The 21,412-nt window shown below is 48.4% G+C and overlaps 1 protein-coding gene across 3 annotated transcripts in view; it reads right to left on the minus strand.

Moving 5' to 3' along the window:
- The window catches only part of LOC144600467 (phosphatidylinositol 3,4,5-trisphosphate 5-phosphatase 2A-like), a 220,950-nt gene that overhangs the window by 44,376 nt on the left and 155,162 nt on the right, over nt 1-21,412 (minus strand). For 2 of the 3 annotated variants that reach the window (XM_078412085.1, XM_078412086.1), the window contains exons 17-21: nt 17,807-17,906; nt 13,382-13,470; nt 7,938-8,019; nt 7,004-7,093; nt 4,719-4,832 (exon numbers count right to left, since the gene is read on the minus strand). In XM_078412085.1, coding sequence (XP_078268211.1) covers nt 4,719-4,832; nt 7,004-7,093; nt 7,938-8,019; nt 13,382-13,470; nt 17,807-17,906 — 475 coding nt within the window. The remainder of the gene's footprint in view (nt 1-4,718; nt 4,833-7,003; nt 7,094-7,937; nt 8,020-13,381; nt 13,471-17,806; nt 17,907-21,412) is intronic. The other variant, XM_078412087.1, reaches the window with a different exon arrangement.

Genomic DNA, 21,412 nt, shown 5'->3' on the forward strand with positions numbered 1-21,412 from the left:
CGACGACCTGGACCATTCTCTATGGTCGCTACATGACCCTCCCCAGAACCCGAGGTGCGGAACCTAGCAGGGAGCCGGATTTCGCGACCATAACGAGTACGGAGAGGGACAGCCTGAACCACAGGAGCCGGAGGTTCCGGACTTGGTGGAACAGCCGGCACGAGAGGTTCTGGAGGAACTACCGGCACGGGGGGTCCTAGAGGAACTGCCGAAACGGGGGGTCCTAGGGGAACTGCCGAAACGGGGGGTCCTGGAGGAACTGTCGGAACGGGGGTTTGTGGACTGGGCGGAACTAACGGAGGTCGGCCTCTTCTAGGGGTTTGACCGACCAGGACTGGTTGATCCGGGTCCAAATGGGCAGGTTTGAGCCGGGACACCGAGACGAGTTCACTCTTGCCGCCCATGTCTAAGGTGAAAGTAGCCGTTCCCTTACGTAAAACCCGGAACGGCCCTTGATAGACCCTCTGCAACGGGGCGCGATGGGCATCTTTACGCAAAAAAACAAACTCACAGTCCTTCAGGGAAGACGGTTCATGTACCATGGGACACCCATGACGTGAAGTCGGCACTGGAGCCAGGGAGCCCACCCGTTCCCGGAGAGATGCTAACGCTGATGGGACTGTAGGGAGCAGGGCTGTAGGGTCCGGAAACAGATCTCCGGGTACTCGAAGGGTCGAGCCATATACCAGCTCTGCGGACGACGCACCGAGATCTGGCTTAGGAGCAGTCCGGATGCCCAAAAGAACCCAAGGGAGTTGGTCTACCCAGTCCGGGCCTTCAAGCCTTGCACTGAGGGACGCCTTAAGTTGGCGGTGGAACCTTTCTACGAGTCCATTTGCCTGGGGGTGATATGCAGTTGTGGGTTGTAATTTGGACCCGTACAGTTCCGCCAGCGCGGCCCAGAGGGACGAAGTGAACTGTGGCCCTCTGTCAGTTGTAATAACTGCCGGGACCCCGAAACGAGCTACCCAATGAAGGGCCAAAGTCCTAGCACAAGACGCTGACGAGATATCAAACAATGGGAAAGCCTCTGGCCACCGGGTGAACCGATCCACCACCGTGAGGAGGTGGGTGTAGCCCCGGGAGGAAGGCAAAGGCCCGACCAAATCCACGTGGATGTGGAAAAAACGAAAAGCCGGGACTTCGAAATCCTGTACGGGGGGCTGGACGTGGCGCTGGACTTTAGCGGTCTGACAGGGCACGCAGGAACGTGCCCACCCCGCTACCTGTTTCCGCAGGCCATGCCAGACAAACCTCGCTGCCACCAAGGCAGAGGTGGAGCGGATGGACGGGTGCGCCAGCCCATGAATGGCATCGAAAACCCGGCGCTGAAGGGAGGGCGGTACTACCGGCCTGGGACGAGGAAGAGAAACATCGCACCAGACTTTCGTGCCCTCCGACCCACAAGCTACCTGGGCCAACTTCAATCCCGAAGTGGTGGACTGGTACGTCGAAACGGTATCCGCCAGGAGCTGTGCCTCCGCGAGCTCCTGGGGATCCACTTCGCAGTCCACCGCCGAAATAGGGGGAAAAGCAGGTCTAGACAGGGCGTCAGCAACGGCATTAAGCTTACCCGCGATATGACGGACATCTGTGGTAAATTCGGAGATAGCAGTCAGGTGCCGCTGCTGGCGGGCCGACCATGGGTCGGACAATTTCAAAAAAGCAAATGTTAATGGCTTGTGGTCCGTAAATGCCACAAATGGGCGGCCCTCGAGGAAATACCTGAAATGACGGACAGCTAAATAGAGAGCTAGAAGCTCTCGGTCAAATGCGCTATATTTCAGCTCGGCTGAATTTAGTTGCCGGCTGAAAAACGCTAAAGGCTGCCAACGGCCACCAACCTGCTGCTCCAGAACCCCACCCACCGCCACGTCAGAGGCATCAACCGTCAGGGCCGTGGGGGCGGAGGGGCTCGGATGGACCAACATGGTGGCGTCTGCCAAGGCTGCCTTAGCTGCCGTAAAAGCCGACTCTGCGGCCGGGGACCACAACAACTCTACCGGATTCCCTGCAAGGCATTGGAAAAGCGGGCGCAGGACTCGCGCCGCTGCCGGAACGAATCTATGGTAGAAATTAACCATGCCTACGAACTCCTGCAGCCCTTTTACTGTGGTGGGCCTGGGAAAAGCCCGGATAGCCGCCACCTTCTCGGGCAAAGGGGCGGCGCCGGCAGGAGTAATTCTGTGCCCTAGAAAATCGAGAGCGGGCAGGTCGAATTGACATTTGGAGGGTTGGATAATGAGCCCGTGGTCTTGGAGCCGCTGGAACACGGTCCGCAAATGGGCCTGGTGTTCCTGCACTGAGGGGCTGGCTACCAGGATGTCGTCCAAATAAATAAACAAAAAGGGTAAACCCCGGCCCACGCGGTCCATCAGTCGCTGGAAAGCCTGTGCCGCGTTCTTTAAACCGAAAGGCATACGCAACCATTCAAACAACCCGAACGGAGTAATAGTTGCAGTTTTTTGTATGTCCTCCGGTCGCACCGGAATCTGATGGTATCCTCGCACCAAATCGATTTTGGAAAACACCACCGCTCCTTCCAGGCCAGATGAAAAGTCCTGTAGGTGCGGTATGGGGTAGCGATCAGCCGTGGTGATAGCATTGAGACGCCGATAATCGCCACATGGCCTCCACCCCCCAGATGCCTTGGAGACCATGTGCAACGGCGAGGCCCACGGGCTGTCAGACTGACGGACAATTCCCATTTCCTCCATCTTCCTGAACTCCGCCCTTGCCACCACCAGTTTGTCTGGCGGTAGTCTCCTGGCCCGAGCGAAAACGGGAGGGCCTTCGGTGCGGATGTGATGGACCACACCGTGCTTAGCCGAAGGTGCGTCAAAACGTTGGACGAGCAGCTCTGGGAACTCTGCCAGAATCGCAGCATACGAGTCGGGGGCCGCGACGACGGCCTGGACAGTAGGGCTGGGCGAGGAGGCGATTGTCGGAGCGACGTGCTCATCTTCGGCGGAGGGTCGGAGGTCGTTCCCGCGGACATCAGGAATCAGTGAAAAAGCCCAGAGAAAATCTGCGCCCAGGATCGCTTGTTTGACGTCGGCTATGATGAATGGCCATTCGTACGTGCGGAGGCCTAACACAAGGGACATCTTCCGTGTACCGAAAGTGCGAATTGGGCTGCCATTAACCGCGATGAGAGTGGGACCTGTCTTACCCGATCTGGTTTCGAGGTCGGTCGGCGGCACTATGCTGACGATGGCTCCCGTGTCGACCAAAAATTCTGTGTCCGTGAATCGATCATGGACATAGAGGCGCCGGTTCTGGCCAATCGTAACTGCCCCTATGTACGATCGGCCGAGGCATTTCCCGCGAAGGTACAAGGCAAACGACAGTTGCGGGATTCGTTACCCCATCGTAGGTGATAATAGCACCAGCCGCGCTTGTGCGGATCTTTTTGGTGGGCTTTCGGAGAATTGGCGGGAGACGTGGCGCCATCTTGCCGTCGCTGTGGCGTGGTCACCGATGTCGAGACTTTGTTGATTGAACCACTTGCCTTGTTTTTTGCCGCTATGAGCGCGTCCGCTTTCGCTGCATATGCTTCGGGGTCCTTAAAAGAACAATCCGTAAGCAGCAGTCGGACATCCTCGGGCATCGGGCAATCCGTATGCTCACCGGCTAGCACCATCATTTCGGCCATGAGGACGGAAGGCAGTTTGTCTCCAAGCTCCGGTAGGTGCAGAAGTTTTGCCGCACCACCATGCTTATTTAACCCGAAGGTTCGCAGTAATACCTTCTTCATGGCTTCATACTTGCCTTCCGCAGGTGAATTTACGATGAACCGCATCACGCGCTTGGTTGTGTCCGGCGATAGAGCGCTGACGAGGTAGAAGTACTTCGTGGATTCGTCCGACACCTTCTTTATATGGAATTGGGCCTCGGCGTGGATGAACCAAGCTTGCGGTGCGTACGTCCAAAATAACGGAAGATGAACGCCTGCCGCGCTTGACTCCGGTGTGCCCTGCTCAGTCATCGTCAACGAGGCGTCGGGTTCCTGCTCAGTCGGTGATCGTCCAGATCACGTTCGGGGTCACCAATATGGCGAGTCCGAAACTCGTTAGTTGTAGACGAAGTTTATTGCAGCCGCAATACACGAATACAGAGATAAACAACAAGTTACAGGACAACCAATATAAACTTACTGTCTTCCTTGAAGACTTCGCCGAACTGGCTAAATCGGGCGCCAAACGCGCACCTGACATCGCTGGCCAATCAGCGATGTCGTTCCCTGGACCAATCCCCATGGTCGCGTTCCCACGTGACCTCGCTGGCCAATCCGAGGGTTCGACGACCTGGACCATTCTCTATGGTCGCTACAGACCACTGTTTTATGCATAGTGATGTCAGGTACATTTCTAATCCTCCACATTCTGTGATTGTGTGGAGACTTGGCCATGATCAGAACAATAAAGAGGTGTAACATGTGACCAATTGTGAACGTAACAGGGAGGAGGAACAAGGAGTGAAATGGTGTTCTGCTTCTATCTCTTGTGTCCTACATCCTCGCTCTTTTGTCATGGGTGGGGAACATGAGCTACAGTCAACTAATTATCCAAAAGCCAAGCCTGAACCTATCTCAACATCTGTTGGACTCAATAACTTGTACATCAAACCATTAAACCAACAGGATTCTCTCTGACATATTATCATTCTTCATGGTGACATTAAATAGGCTGAAATATAACTATTAATTATTCCTGTACCTTCTAAACAACTTGAATGGAATTCAATGAAAAACTTTGTTTTGCACGTTGTCTTCACGATGACCTCAATCATTTCAAACTCAATACAGGCTTGTCCAGAACTGCTACCAGGGCCTGTGAATAACAGGAATCATTAATTTGACTTAAAAACATTTGAATCAAAAGAATAACCCATTTTAATGTTGCATCTTTGATCAACCATATTATTATACATTAAAGCTGATGTGGTGATGCGTCAAATGGAAATGCTGATTCACAACCCCTGTGTTATGGAATCATTCCTGATAGTGGAGTTTGCGTGGAGTTTGCACATTCTCCCTTTGACCAGGGCTCGGTTTCCACCGACTGCTCCGGTTTCTTCCCACATCTCAAAGACACATAGGTTGATCGGCTAATTGGCCACTGTATAATTTCCACAGTGTACTGATGAACAGTAGAATCTGGAGTAGTTGATGAGAATGTGGGGAGAATAAAATGGGAACCAGTATAGTAATAGGGTAAATGGGCACTTGATGGATGGATGGCACATTCAGTTGGCCGTATCCCTGCTTCATGACCCTATGACCAGACTGCATAAAGGGTGGCACAGTGGCATAGCTGTAGGGCTATTGGCTTACAGCACCAGAGACCCAGGTTTGATCCTGACCTCAGGTGCTCTCTGTGTGGAGTTTGCATGTTTTCCCTGTAACTGCACGGGCTTCCTCTGAGTACTCCAGTTTCCCACATCCCAATGATGTGTGGGTTTGTAGGTAGATTGCCCATGATGTGTTGGGAGTGGATGAGAAAGTGGGATAAAATAAAACTAATGTGAATGGGTAATGGGAGGTCAGCGTGGATTCAATGGGCTGAAGGTCCCATTTCCTGGTCATGTCTCTAAACTGAAGTAAACTGAACAAAGTATAAAACGCCTCTTTTGATTTAGTAAGAGTGCTCACTAAATGCCACCTCTACTGATTTAGTAAGAGCGCTCACTAAATGCCACCTCTACTGATTTCTATTTTCTCTTTCACTGTGCATCCCACTTCCTTATTTTCCCCATTAAATGCAGCCTTTTTCTATTGCTTTAATGGCAGCCCAGCTGGTGAAAGCAATCTGATATTTACCCATTGTAGCATTCCCCAAATCCCTGATCTGTTCAATGCGCCAAACATATTTTAAAATTAAATTATGTGCGCTGTTTTTCTAGGCAAACTCATCGCCACCTGCCCACACTCTGATTTGAGACACATTTCATAGACAGCACTAAGTTTCATTCCATCATTCTGATGTAGATTTGTAGCCAGGTGTAAGACACGTGTGTACTACAGTTAGGGTTGCCAACTTCCACACTCCAAATAAAGGACAAGATGACGTCACCGCCCCGCGCCCCACATGACCTCACCCAGCCAGCGGCCATGTGCTCCCGCTCCACCAATGGCGGCCGCCCGGGCCAGGAGGCGGGTTGCTATGCAACCTCCGTTAGGCGGCGCCCGGGCCTACACTGTCCGGGACTACAGCGGGCCCCGGGCTACAGTGTCCGGGCCTACCGAGTCTGGGCCTACACTGTCCGGGCATACAGTGCCCCCCGGGCCTAATACGGGACAAGGGCGGTCCCGTACGGGACAAACCAATTTAGCCCAATATACGGGATGTCCCGGCTAATAAGGGAGAATTGGCAACCTTAGATGACACCTGTGTACTACAGTGTTACCCCTTGAACCACTTGCTTAGATCCATGTAAAAGGCTCACCATGACCTTTGAAATCCTGTACAAAGCATCTTGTTCATTCCAGCATCATAGAGCTACGCAGCACAGAAATTGACCAAAATGTCTAAGCCAAACAAGTTACCAAAAGTAGCGAGTTCCACATGCCTCAGCTAGGCCTATATCCCTTCAAACCTTTCCTTACCTGCTCACATATCTTTGAAATGTTACATAGAAACATAGAAAATAGGTGCAGGAGGAGGCCATTCGGCCCTTCGAGCCAGCACCGCCATTCATTGTGAACATGGCTGATCATCTACAATCAGTAACCCGTGCCTGCCTTCTCCCCATATCCCTTGATTCCACTAGCCCCCAGAGCTCTATCTAACTCTCTTAAATTCTTCCAGTGATTTGGCCTGCACTGCCTTCTGTGGCAGAGAATTCCACAAATGTTGTGACTTTACCTGCCTCTACCACTTCCTCCGACAGCTCATTCCATATATGTACCACCCTCTGTGTGACAATATTAGTCAGATTCCTTTTAAACCTCTCCCCTCCCATCTTGAACCTGCGCCGTCTGGGCGTAACTTTATTCCAATACCTTTCTTTGACACAAACTGGGAAGTCACTCCAATTTCGAATGTAGAAAAGACAGGTGAATGGTCGCTGGTCATGATGTCATCTGTGCAGCCTGCAGAAAGTGAAAGCACGTGAATAAGAAGGAAAGGTTCCTCTCCAGACTACAGGAGGAAACTGAACCCACACCCAACCTGCTCACATCAATTCAGAGCAGAAACTATTATTTAATTGGTATATCACTGGAGAAAACAGGTGCAAGGATAAAAAAAGCTCAATTAACCTCCTGACCAAACACAGATAATTATGTAGTTCACAATTTTTAAATTGATTTCAGTACTAGTGTTAAACAACTGTTGTGTTAGCTGCAAGCTTTATTCATTATAGTTCTTAGATATGATGGCATTTGCAATATATGTCCTCATTGCCATTTGACATGAGCCTCTTAAGAGTATAAGAAGCATTACTGCTTGCATTGGAAAGGCTGATGGAGTTCAGTTTTCCGAACTTTGTGGAAAACATCTGTATATACTGGTGAAGGAATAACCGTGGCAGAATAGCAATTGGGCGGTCACGGTAACGCAGCAGTAGAGTTGCTGCCTTGCAGCAAATGCAGCGCCGGAGACCCGGGTTCGATCCCGACTACGGGTACTGTCTGTATGGAGTTTGTACGTTCTCCCCGTGACCTGCGTGGGTTTTCTCCGAGATCTTCGGTTTCCTCCCACACTCCAAAGATGTCCAGGTTTGTAGATTAATTGGCTTGGTAAATGTAAAAATTGTCCCTAGTGTGTATAGGATAGTGTTAATGTGCGGGGATCGCTGGGCAGCGCGGACCCGGTGGGCTGAAAGGGCCTGTTTCCGCGCTGTATCTCTAAACTAAACTAATTCCCTTGCCGTTTACCCCTTTGCTTTTAGTTGTAGAGGAAACAGTATTGCCAATATGGAATGATTATACTCACCGTATGAAGTACACTGATTATACGTCTCTGGGTAGGATTTCCACAGGACCCTATCACACCAAGAAGGAACATTGATCCTTATCTATAACATAGACAAAGAGCAACAATAAGATGGACACTTGTTTATGGTTTACCTCTTTTCCCATGGGAATAATGTAGGGAAATTTACAATTTCTAGTCAAAAGTTCTAATTCCTGAATTGCAGAGGTTTGGACACTTTAAACCAATGTATCTAAACTTTCTCCACCTCTCTTTCAGTACTCTGCATCGATCACCAACTTCAAACATTGACTGTTTCTCTCCCCACAGATGCTGTCTGACCTGAATGTTTCCAGCACTCTGTTCTTATTATCTGATCTGTTAATTCTAAAATAATACTGACTTCAACCTGCAGGAGAAGCTCATGATGTCCTTCTATCGCTGCTCCATCGAGAGTGTGCTGGCATACTGTATAACCACATGGTATGCCAGCTGCTCAGAAAAGGACAGGAAGGCCCTTCAGAGGGTCATCACAACGGCCCAGAAGATCATCGGCTGCTCACTGCCCTCCCTGGAGCACCTGTTCAGCCTACGCTGCCTCAGTAGAGCAGGCAAAATAATAAAAGATCCATCCCACCCCGGCCACCGTCTGTTTGTTCATCTGCCCTCTGGTCGACGTTTCAGGTCGATCAAATCCCGAACAAACAGACTTAAGAACAGTTTTTACCCCAGGGCCATACGAGAACTGAACACTACCTTCTGCACTAGGCAACACTGTTAAAAAATCTTTTGTACTTAATATAATTGTATTTATTTGTTTTTGCATTTATTGCATATATGTTTGTACGCACCGTCAGGATTGGCTATTTTTTAATTTCGTTGTACTCGTTGCAATGACAATAAATGAATATTATTATTATTATTATTATAAATGGAAAGTAAAATCTGATGGAGTGTGAAACCATGATCACACTTGATGCTGAACAACGTTTAGAGAAAACATCCCAAGGCAGCAACTGTACATCAACAGAAAAGACTTCATAGTAGGAGTAGGAGTAAACGGGTCCTTTTCAGAATGGCAGGCAGTGACTAGTGGGGTACCGCAAGGCTCAGTGCTGGGACCCCAGCTATTTACAATATATATTAATGATTTGGACGAGGGAATTGAATGCAACATCTCCAAGTTTGCGGATGACACGAAGCTGGGGGGCAGTGTTAGCTGCGAGGAGGATGCTAGGAGGCTGCAACGTGACTTGGATAGGTTAGGTGAGTGGGCAAATGCATGGCAGATGCAGTATAATGTGGATAAATGTGAGGTTATCCACTTTGGTGGCAAGAACAGGAAAGCAGACTATTACCTGAATGGTGGCCGATTAAGAGAAGGGGAGATGCAACGAGACCTAGGTGTTGTGGTACACCAGTCATTGAAAGTAGGCATGCAGGTCAAGTCAAGTCAAGTCAAGTCAAGTCACGTTTATTTGTCACATACACATACACGATGTGCAGTGAAATGAAAGTGGCAATGCCTGCGGATTGTACACAAAAAAGAATTACAGTTACAGCATATAAATAAAGTTAATGTTACTATAGTGTAGACAAAAATTTAGTCTCTGGGGTTATAAAGGTTGACAGTCCTGATGGCCTGTGGGAAGAAGCTCCGTCTCATCCTCTCCGTTTTCACAGCGTGACAGCGGAGGCGTTTGCCTGATCATAGCATCTGGAACAGTCCGTTACTGGGGTGGCAGGGGTCCCTCATGATCTTGCTTGCTCTGGATCTGCACCTCCTGATGTATAGGTCCTGCAGGGGGACGAGTGTAGTTCCCATGGTGCGTTCTGCCGAACGCACTACTCTCTGCAGGGCCATCCTGTCCTGGGCAGAGCTGTTCCCAAACCAGACTGTAATGTTGCCGGACAGGATGCTCTCTACAGCCCCAGAGTAGAAGCAATGAAGGATCCTCAGAGACACTCTGAATTTCCTCAGTTGTCTAAGGTGGTAAAGGCGCTGCTTTGCCTTACTCACCAGTGCGGCAATGTGCGTTGCCCACGTCAGATCCTCTGTGATGCGGACTCCCATGTATTTAAAACTGCTCACCCTATCCACAATAGACCCATTTATGTCCAGTGGCGTGTACGTCCTTGGATGTTTAGCCCTTCTGAAGTCCACAATCAACTCCTTCGTTTTAGTGACATTCAAGAGGAGGTTATTGCCCTGACACCAGAGTGCCAGATCAGCCACCTCCTCCCGGTAGGCCTGCTCATCGTTGTTGGAGATCCGGCCCACCACCACAGTGTCATCAGCAAACTTGATGATGGAGTTTGAGCTGAACCTGGCCTCACAGTCATGTGTGTACAGGGAGTACAGTAGGGGGCTAAGGACGCAGCCCTGGGGGGGTCCTATGTTCAGGGTGATGGAGCTAGATGTGTGTTCCCCCATCCTGACCACTTGGGGCCTGGCGGTGAGAAAGTCCAGGACCCAGGCACACAGAGGGGTGCTAAGCCCCAGTTCCAGCAGCTTCTCAACCAGTCTGCTGGGGACTATTGTGTTGAATGCTGAACTAAAGTCAAAGAACAGCATCCTCACATAGCCCCCCTGGTTGTCCAGATGAGAGAGCGGTGTGCAGAACCTGGGAGACCGCATCAACCGTGGACCTGTTCGGACGGTATGCGAACTGTAGTGGGTCCATGTTGCGAGGAAGGAGGGCACAGATATGCTTCTTGACTAGGTGCAGCAGGCAGTGAAGAAAGCGAATGGTATGTTGGCATTCATAGCGAGGGGATTTGAGTATAGGAGCAGGGAGGTTCTGCTGCAGTTGTACAGGGCATTGGTGAGACCACACCTGGAGTATTGCGTACAGTTTTGGTCTCCTAATCTGAGGAAAGACATTCTTGCCATAGAGGGAGCACAGAGAAGGTTCACCAGATTGATTCCTGGGATGACAGGAATTTCATATGAAGAAAGACTAGATAGACTCGGCTTGTACTCTCTGGAATTTAGAAGATTGAGGGAGGATCTTATAGAAACTTACAAAATTCTTAAGGGGTTGGACAGGCTAGATGCAGGAAGATTGTTCCCGATGTTGGAGAAGTCCAGAACAAGGGGTCACAGTTTAAGGATAAGGGGGAAGTCTTTTAGGATCGAAATGAGAACTTTTATTTTCACACAGAGAGTGGTGAATCTGTGGAATTCTCTGCCACAGAAGGTAGTTGCGGCCAGTTCATTGGCTATATTTAAGAGGGAGTTAGATGTGGCCCTTGTGGCTAAAGGGATCAGGGGGTATGGAGAGAAGGCAGGTACGGGATACTGAGTTGGATGATCAGCCATGATCATATTGAATGGCTCGAAGGCAGGCTCGAAGGGCCGAATGGCCTACTCCTGCACCTATTTTCTATGTTTCTATGTTTAGACACAAAAAGCTGGAGTAACTTAGCGAGTCAGATAGCATCTCTGGAGAACAGGAATAAGTGACGTTTCGGGTCGAGACCCTTCTTCAGACTGAGGGTCAGGGGAAAGGGAAATAGATGGTGATATAGAGAGATATAGAGAGATATAGAACAAATGAATGAAAGATATGCAAAAACGTTATGATGATACAGGCCATTGTTAGCTGTGGGCTAGGTGAAAACGAGTTACAGACAATGAGATTCAACAAGACCACTTTGAAGCTGGTATGACTTGGGTGGGGGAGGGTCGGAGAGAGAGGGGATGCAAGAGTTACTTGAAGTTAGAGAAATCAATATTAATACCACTGGGCTGTAAGCTGCCCAAACGAAATATGAGGTGCTGTTCCTCTAATTTGCATTTGGCCTCACTCTGACAATGGAGGAGGCCCAGGACAGAAAGGTCAACGTGAGAATGTGAAGGAGAATTAAAGTGTTTGGCAAGGCTGCCCTAGAAGTGAAGAAGGATGTTGAGGAGGGGGTCATAGAGATCTCCGGTGCCCATCTGTCTCCAACAGACCTCTCCATGTACTGATTTAGTCCAACCAACGCAGGCATTGCAAGTGACCCCGAGCTACTGCAAGCGTAGTCTGAGCAGAGAGACAATGATGGATATATGCAGCTCACAAAAGATTTTAACAAAAAAAGGCTGCATTCAGTAAAGTCAGCATCTCTGATTAATTCTCCATAATGTTGACTAATGAACACCGAGGATGGCAGATGCTGTGTGCAAGACATGAATATGGCAGTGTATACTATGGTGTACGAGAAATGCGTCTCATTCCCAAACTCTGCTCGATATGCTCCTGATCTCATTGGGAGTGAACATTGAAGGTAATACCTTTCTCCTAGAAGCTCCCTGATCATAGCAAGTTGACAGACTGTAAGCTGCATGACTTGTAACATCAGCAGTTAGCCATGCTAGTTCAGTTTAGTTTATTGTCACATGTACCAAGGTGCAGTAGAAAGCTTTTGTTGCGTGCTATCCAGTCATCGGAAAGACTATACATGATTACAATTGAGCTGCCCATAGTGTACAGATACAAGGCAAAGGGAATAATGTATAGTGTAAGATAATGTACAGTAACTTCCAATTCAAATAGTCCGAGGGTCTCCAATGAGGTAGATGGCAGCTCAGGACTGGTCTCTGGTTGTTGTTGGGATGGTTCAGTTGCCTGGTGATAGTTGGGTAGAAACTGTCCCTGAATCTGGAGGTGTGTGTTTTCACACTTCTATACCTATTGCTAGATGGGAGAGGGGAGAAGAGGGAGTGACTGGGTGAGACTTGTCCTTGATTATGCTGCTGACCTTGCTGAGGTAGCGTGAGGTGGAGATGGAGTCAATGGATAAGGTGAATTGTGTGCTGAGGTGCCTAGAAGATACTTTTCTGATGCAAATCTGGTGAAGAAAAATTGTGTGCAAGTGAGTCCAATTCCTGGGCTTGTGCCATGACCCGTATTGTGATCCCAGTCCTGACACATTGTTTGCATAACTCCTACAGGGAGAGATAATTCGTTTTCAGTCATGAATTTGTGGAATTCTCTGCCACAGAGGGCAGTGGAGGCCAATTCACTGGATGAATTTAAAGGAGAGTTGGATAGAGCTCTAGGGGCTAGTGGAATCAAGGGATATGAGGAGAAGGCAGGCACAGGTTACTGATTGTGGATGATCAGCCATGATCACATTGAATGGCGGTGCTGGCTCGAAGGGCTGAATGGCCTCCTCCTGCACCTATTTTCTATGTTTCCATGTTTCTATGTCCAGCTAACAGTCAGATTTCTGTAATGGGTGATAACCTCTTACCTTTAGAACTGAATTTGTTCCTCACACTCCCTTGTTCATTTCTAAATATGTAGATCTCTTACTTGTTGAGCCTTTGCCAACACCATCCAGGTGCTCCATTGACCTTCTCCCATCATCTATCTCAGTCTCTCTGATATCCTGCTAATTGCATGCTTGAGCAAAAAATAAGAAGTGAAGGCAAAGCTTTGGAAGCAAGGAGGTGCAAAGAGGTGCATCACACTCACCCCAGTGGTTTTATGCTTCTGCCACGAGTAAATATCTCGGGTGTTCCGTTCATATCGATAGGTGGGAGGGAAAGTGATCACCTCCTCATCTGTCAGATGCAGAAAGAAGGTTGAATACAATGTCTCCAGCTCAAAGAGTGTATCCAACAATGCAAGGGTTAATGACACATACAGTAACATCAATGACTTCAAATCTTCTGACTGTCCTAATGAAGAACCAAAATGCATTAATCCTCTAGGCAGTCAACGGAAAGGCTATACATCATTACAATCCATCGTGTCCAGATATAGGGTAAAGGGAATAACGTATAGTGCAAGATAAAGTCCAGTAAAGTCCGATTAAAATAGTCTGGGGGTCTCCATTGACATAGATGGCACCTCAGGACCACTCTCTGGTTGTTGATAGGATAGTTCAGTTGCCTGGTGACAGTGGGTAGAAACTGTCCCTGAATCTGGAGCTACTAAAAAACATCAACCTCTCCACAGTTACACTCTGACCTGTTGAGGGGTTCCTGTAATTTTTCTTTTTATTGCAAATTTTTGGCATCAGTTCAGTATTTCTTTTTTGTTTTAATACACAATTAAGATGCATTGTTTAACAAGGTGGAAACAAGGTAGGAAACAATTTTTACAATATACAAGTTACACAAGAACACCATGATTTGAGCAATGTGTTTAAAATAACATGCGGCATACAATATGAAAGTTATTATACAATGATTAATACAAAGCTTAAATTAATATTTAAGTTGTAAAATCATAAATGAAGATGACCTGTTGAGGGGTTTCTGACTTGTAAGTTATTAGTTGCTGCAATCACTGAAGAAGACAAATTAATATGAGTAGGAAGGAACTACAGATGCTGGTTTAAACCCAAGATAGAGACAAAAAGCTGGAGTAACTCAGCAGGTCAGACAGCATCCCTGGAGAAAAGGACTGGGTTGTAGTGGGTGCGGTCACTGCGGTAATCAGGCCAGACGCCAGGTGAGTAGTTAATAACTTTATTACCTGGTGCACCAAACACCGCACTCAAGAACTCGTGAGTCGACACACCCAAAACCTTTTATAGTCCCAGACCACCTGACCCAAGGGGACTGACCCAGGAAGTGACCTAATCCTTCCCGTCCACTGAGTGCCGAGTGGAATGACCAAGGGAGTGGCCTAGCCCCCGGGTGCCGCCACAGGGTGATGTTTAGGTTTGAAACATAAGGTTTTGTTTTAAGGGTCGAGACATAATCATAAGGTTTTGTTTTAACATCTTCTTTGATAGGATCTATGTACTGCTGCGCTCCTTAATTCCCCTTGTCCTCAGAGTCATAGAGTGATACAGTGTGGAAACAGGCCCTTCATAGAGTCACAGAGTGATACAGTGTGGAAACAGGCCCTTCAAAGAGTCACAGAGTGATACAGTGTGGAAACAGGCCCTTCATAGAGTCATAGAGTGATACAGTGTGGAAACAGACCCTTCATAGAGTCATAGAGTGATACAGTGTGGAAACAGGCCCTTCATAGTCATAGAGTGATACAGTGTGGAAACAGGCCCTTCATAGAGTCATAGAGTGATACAGTGTGGAAACAGACCCTTCATAGAGTCATAGAGTGATACAGTGTGGAAACAGGCCCTTCATAGTCATAGAGTGATACAGTGTGGAAACAGGCCCTTCATAGAGTCACAGAGTGATACAGTGTGGAAACAGGCCCTTCATAGAGTCACAGAGTGATACAGTGTGGAAACAGGCCCTCATAGAGTCATAGAGTGATACAGTGTGGAAAGAGGCCATTCGGCCCAACTTGTACTCCCTTCCCCCCAAGTGTCAGCACTGGCTCAGTCACCAACCTCTTACCTCTGGCACAGAAGTTTGTGGAATGAAGCCCACTCCAGAGATGAGAACCAAAATCAAGGTTCGCACCTTAGTGCAGCATTGAGGGAACACTGTGCTGTTGGATCTGCTGTCTTTCAGGTGAGATGTTCAAACAAACCCTTACTGGATGTCAGACATTGGAAGGAGAGCGGGGAGATGATTTATCCTCAGACAGCGTAGACAATGGTAAACTCATTAATTGGCCAAGAATCAAAGTGCTGCAGGAACTCAGCATTTGTGGAAGGAATAGGACTGAAGACCTTCCGAGTTGGGACCCTTCAGTCTCTTGTGCCTATATTAATTGGTTGCTGATATCTGTAATATACCTACAATATAATCTATATACGAAAACTCGTTTGTTATCTTGTTTGTGACTGAACTTCAGCCAAAACGGTACACGATAGCGTAACAATTTTAGGCCCACCTTACTCACCATTGTCACTTTAGTGATAATGCAAGTAGTTTTAGTGAAATCGGTGTTATATTTTTAAAGTTATTCACATTTTTAAGTTTAAATGGAGGGGTGGGGGAGGGGAGGAGGGAGGGAAGGGGGAGTGGGGATAAGGGAAGGGGGACAGTGGGGTTGGGGAGGAGTGGGGTGGGGGAGGTGGGGGTCAAGAGAGGGGGAGGGGGAATAGGTGTGGGGAGGGGGGAATGGGGGTGGAGGCTGTGCTGGGGGGGTAGGGGTGGGGGGCAGGGGAGTGACAAGTGGGGGTGGGGTGGGGGGGATGGAGTGGGTCAGTGGGGGGAGGGGGGGGGATAAGGGGGATTGAGTAGGGGGTTGAGGGTGCTACACCAATACAGGAGAGGCTTTGGGTCCAGGGCTCACTCAGTGACGACACCCTCTCCCCTTCCCTGTCCCCCCTCTACGAGGAATGGGCCCAACGGGTCCACTTGGTCTAGTACCTAATAATATTAATGCACTGTATAAGAAAGGTCAGAGCAGACTGTACCTGCTGAGGAAACTCGGGTCCTTTGGAGTGCAGGGGACACTCCTGAGGACCACCTTCGGCACTGTGGTGGCATCAGCCATTTTCTATGGAGTGGTCTGCTGGAGCAGCAGCATCTCAACTGCTGACAGGAAGAGACTTGATAAACTGATCAAGAAGGCCAGCTCTGTCCTGGGATGCCCCCTCGACAGTGCAGGCGGTGGGAGAGAGGAGGATGATGGCAAAGCTATCATCACTGCTGGACAACGACTCCTCCCACCCCATGCAGGACACTGTCACTGCACTGAGCAGCTCCTTCAGTGTCAGACTTCCTCACCCCAAGTGTGTGAAGGAGAGATATTGAAGGTCCTTCCTTCCTGCCGCTGTCAGACTGCACAAACAGCACTGCTCCCAGCACACCGGTAAATAAAGATCATTACAGTTATTTTATTTTTTAATAAATGCTTATTTATTTTTGCTATTTACTTTGCTGCTGTAACCCTGCAAATTTCCCCATTGTGGGACGAATAAAGGATTACTAATTAATTAATTACAATGCAGGAACCACAATTCAAACAGAAACCCCATTGCTGGCTTTAAAGTGGTTTGGCATGTAAACCATGCAATATGAATACGTCTTTTATTTTCCTCAGTTTCACAATTCTGACTTTCTCAATTTTAACGTCATTGGTTCTTCAGCTTGGTTTCACTCAGGGAAGAAATGAAATGAAATTAAATTAAATGTTCGATGCATTTCCTACCCGAAAAAAACTAAAGATGTCATTGATGATCAACAAAGTATTGAGAGGAATATGATTTATAGAACTCGAGATGAAGACAGGGTCATTGTCTGTAATTCTTCATGTGGAGTCTCATTATCTGTAACTCGTTCTCACCTAGCACACAGCTAACAATGGCCCACCGAGTCTAAAACCCTATATCTTTCATTCATTTGTTCTATATCTCTCTATAATCACTGTCTACATTTCTTGTTTCCCTTCCCCTGACTCTCAGTCTGAAGAAGGGTCTCGACCCAAAACGTCACCTATTCTTTTTCTCCAGAGATGCCATTAGGGTTGCCAACTGTCCCATATTAGCCGGGACATCCCGTATTTTGGGCTAAATTGTTTTGTTCCGTCCGGGACCGCCCTTGTCCTGTATTAGGCCCGGACGCTGTAGGCCCCGACGCTGTAGGTCCCGACAGTTTAGGTCCCGACATTCGAGGTATCCGACATTTTAGCTCCGGACAGTCTAGTTCTGGTGGCCTGGGCGTGGCCTAACGGAGGTTGCATAGCAACCCACCTCCTGGCCCGGACGGCCGCCATTGGTGGAGTGGGAGCACGTGCCATTGGCTGGGTGAGGTCACGTGGGGAGCGGGGCTGTGACGTCACCTTGTCCCATGTTTGGGAGTGAGGAAGTTGACAACCCCAGATGCCATCTGACCCACAGAGTTACTCCAGCTTTTTGTATCTATCTTCGGTTTAAACCAGCATCTGCAGTTCCTTCCTACACACTTCGTCTGCGATAACACACTGGTTACATAGGCCATTAACTCCATGGTGTCACATCATTCATATACTTGAAAGTAACACATCAACAATTTAATACATTTACGTCATCGGAGATTTACTCACTGAAGTTCAGGAACACTTTTCCTTTATCTTGTTCTAAGTTCAGTTGGTCAACAGTCAGAATTGCTTCAAATTCCTTTTTGCTGATGTAATTCAAAATATCCTGGAAGATGAAGTATTGTACAATTCTCTTATCAGACAGTGCATAAAAGAACATTTATCTAATGTCATCTACCTTCTACCCCAAAATACACTCCAACCTATCATTATTTTATCCCATCAAGTGTCTTTGAGTTCTAGCTATTTGTCATGACCAATAATAGGAAAAATGGGTGTTAAGTCCTCAACACGACTCAAGAAAATTCCCATGACAATAGAAGGTGAGGCACCAAGAATCACCATGATTTACATCCCTCCGTTTCTGGAGGGAAATCATAGATAGACCTCGTCCTCAGTGAAAAGAGAGGAATTCTACTTTACTGTACATGATGATCTCAGCACAGCTCATGGCACTTGGCAGCTAGCATGAATGTCACCAAACCAAGCAGGTTGGCCCCAGGCCTTTACCACAAAGCCGACTCCTTCCATTGAACGAATAAAGAGAGGAGATGGTCCTCCAGAGGCACATCTTCACATGGGAGCAACAATACGGCTCCACAGTTTCCCCAGCTGCAGATAAACCTTTCCCCAACTCATGAGTCAAGGATCAACCCTGTGCCTATTGCAAAGGAATTGGTGCCCAGACCCCGGGATAGTATCAGGCCAATGAGGTATTTGAGCAGGTGACAGTGCATTGAGGATTGTGAACAAGCACAGGTGTGTGAGTATTGAATACATTTTAGTAGCCAAGTATGTACACATATAAGGAATTTGCCGTGGTGCTTTGTTTGCAAGTAACAACACGAGATACAGTAAACAATTAATAAAACATTATAATTTACACATGTGAAGAATGAAATAAAATACCAGAGCAAAAGGAGGCTACAGACTTTTGCAGTTGAGAAGAGCTACTACTTGTGGAAAAAAAGTTGTTTTTATGTCTGGCTGTGGCTGCTTTGACAGTCCGGAGTCGCCTTCTAGAGGGAAGTGTTTCAAAGAGTTTGTGGCCAGGGTGAGAGGGGTCAGAGATGATCTTGCCCGCTCACTTCTTGGCCCTTGCAGTGTACAGTTCGTCAATGGGGGGGAAGGTTGCAGTCAACAACCTTCTCAGCTGCACGAACGATCTTTTGCAGCCTCCGGATGTCGTGCTCGGTGGATGAGCCAAACCAGACCATGATGGAGAAGGTGAGGACGGACTCAATGACAGCAGTATAGAATTGGACCATCATTGCCTGTGGCAGATTGTGTTTCCTCAGTTGCCGCAGGAAGTACATCCTCTGTTGGGCCTTTTTGACTGTGGAGTCGATGGTGGCCCCCCATTTAAGGTCCCTGGAGATGATGGTTCCAAGGAACTTAAATGACTCCACAGATGTGACTGTGGTGTTGTTGATGGTGAGTGGGGGGAGGGGAGGGGGAGCTCTTCGAACGTCTACAATTAGTTCCACTTCTTAAGAGCATTGAGCTCCAGGTTGTTGCGATGGCACCAGGACGCCAGCTGTGTCACTTCCCATCTGTAGGCAGGTTCCTCCCCATCCTGGATCAGTCCAATCAGGGTTGTGTCATCCGCAAACTTGAGGAGCTTGACAGAGGAGTCTGTGGAGGTGCAGTCGTTGGTGTAGAGAGAGTAAAGGAGAGGGGAGAGTACGCAGCCTTGCGGTGCTCCTATGCTGAGGGTCTGCGGGTCCGAGATGTGCTTTCCCAGCCTCACATGCAGCTTCCTGTCTGTCAGGAAGTTGATAGAAACATAGAAAATAGGTGCAGGAGGAGACCATTCGGCCTTTCGAGCCAGCACCGCCATTCATTGTGATCATGGCTGATCATCCACAATCAGTAACCTGTGCCCAACTTCTCCCCATATCCCTTGATTCCACTAGCCACCAGAGCTTTATCTAACTCTCTCTTAAATTCATCCAGTGATTTGGCCTCCACTGCCCTCTATGGCGGAGAATTCCACAAATTCACAACTCTCTGGGTGAAAAAGTTCCTTCTCACCTCAGTTTTAAATGGCCTCTCCTTTATTATAAGACTGTGGCCCCTGGTTCTGGACTCGCCCAACATTGGGAACATTTTTCCTGCATCTAGCTTGTCCAGTCCTTTTATAATTTTATATGTCTCTGTAAGATCCCCTCTCATCCTTCTAAACTCCAGTGAATACAAGCCTAGTCTTTTCAATCTTTCCTCATATGACAGCCCCGCCATCCCAGGGATCAATCTCGTGAACCTACGCTGCACTGCCTCAATTACAAGGATGTCCTTCCTCAAATTAGGAGACCAAAACTGTACACAATACTCCAGATGTGGTCTTACCAGGGCCATATACAACTGCAGAAGAACCTCTTTACTCCTATACCGAAATCCTCTCGTTATGAAGGCCAACATGCCATTTTATTTCGGAGTCACGTGAGTGACTACGTGAAGACCCCGTCCAGCACGCATGCGCGACATTAGCGTTCATGCAGTGCACCCGCGACGAACGGGAGTCCAAGGTGCTCCCGCTACAATTTAAAAAGTCGGGCCGACAGGTAAGTTCTACTGTGGCCGTGAGTATTTCTCTGTGGTCTGCTTTAGGAAGCATTGGCGACCCCAAGATGAGCAAGACCAGAGCAAAGAAAATTGCAGCTCGCCCCCGTTCGTTTTCCGTTGAGGAACGTTCTTTGGAGGGGGGGCAAGAGGCGGCAGCAACTACCGAGCCGAGCCCAGCATCGCTAGCGCAGCCTGAGCAGCGAGCTGGAGGTACCTGCAGCCAGAACCGGGCGGTAGTGTCCGACGTTTCGGATGAAGATGTCACACCGCTACAGAGCGGCACTGGCAGCCGCCTAAGCCGAATGGAACGGCTTATGGAGCAAATGCTCCAGCGAGATCTGCTAAGAGAGCAGCAAACTCGCCAAGGGAGGGCTCAGAGCGCCCAGGCACTCCCGCAGTGCCCTTTAGGGGCACTGGCCATTGCCTCACCTTCTTTTGAAGGCAGCATTGGCGACCAGGTCTGGGCTGGTCAAGAAGAGGAGTTGTTGGCTGAAGATGTCCGGAGTACGCAGAGTGTACAGGATCAGGAAGAGCTGCTGGGTGTGGTCAACCGCTACGTGGTCATTCCACGAGGGGGTCGGCCTTTAGAGCCGAAACTTGCAGCCAGCATTGACCACCTGTCCTCAAAACCCCTACAAGAACGGGTGGTCAATGAGGCCCTTGAGCTATACACTGCCCCAGAAAATTGTACATCATTAAATGTACCAGCTGTAAACAGCCAAATTTGGGGACATTTGGGTCAGAATATCAGGAACCTGGAGTTGAAGCTCCAGAAGATCCTTAAACTCCTGACTGCAGGGATAACATCATATGCTCGGTCCATTGATGGCGTGGACATTTCCACAAACCAGCAAGATACACTAGCTCTGCTGTGTACCACCCAATACCAGATAAATATCTTACGGAAGGAAAACATCAAGCCTGCCCTCAACCCTAAGTTTGCGGGACTCTGCAAAACACCGGGTTCAGAACCTCCAATTCTGCTCTTCGGAAAGGATCTTCCAAAAAAGGTGAAAGACCTAGAGGAAGAATCCAAGACCTTTGGTC

Source organism: Rhinoraja longicauda, chromosome 15, assembly GCF_053455715.1.
Source record: "Rhinoraja longicauda isolate Sanriku21f chromosome 15, sRhiLon1.1, whole genome shotgun sequence".
NCBI classification, from domain to species: Eukaryota; Metazoa; Chordata; class Chondrichthyes; order Rajiformes; family Arhynchobatidae; genus Rhinoraja; species Rhinoraja longicauda.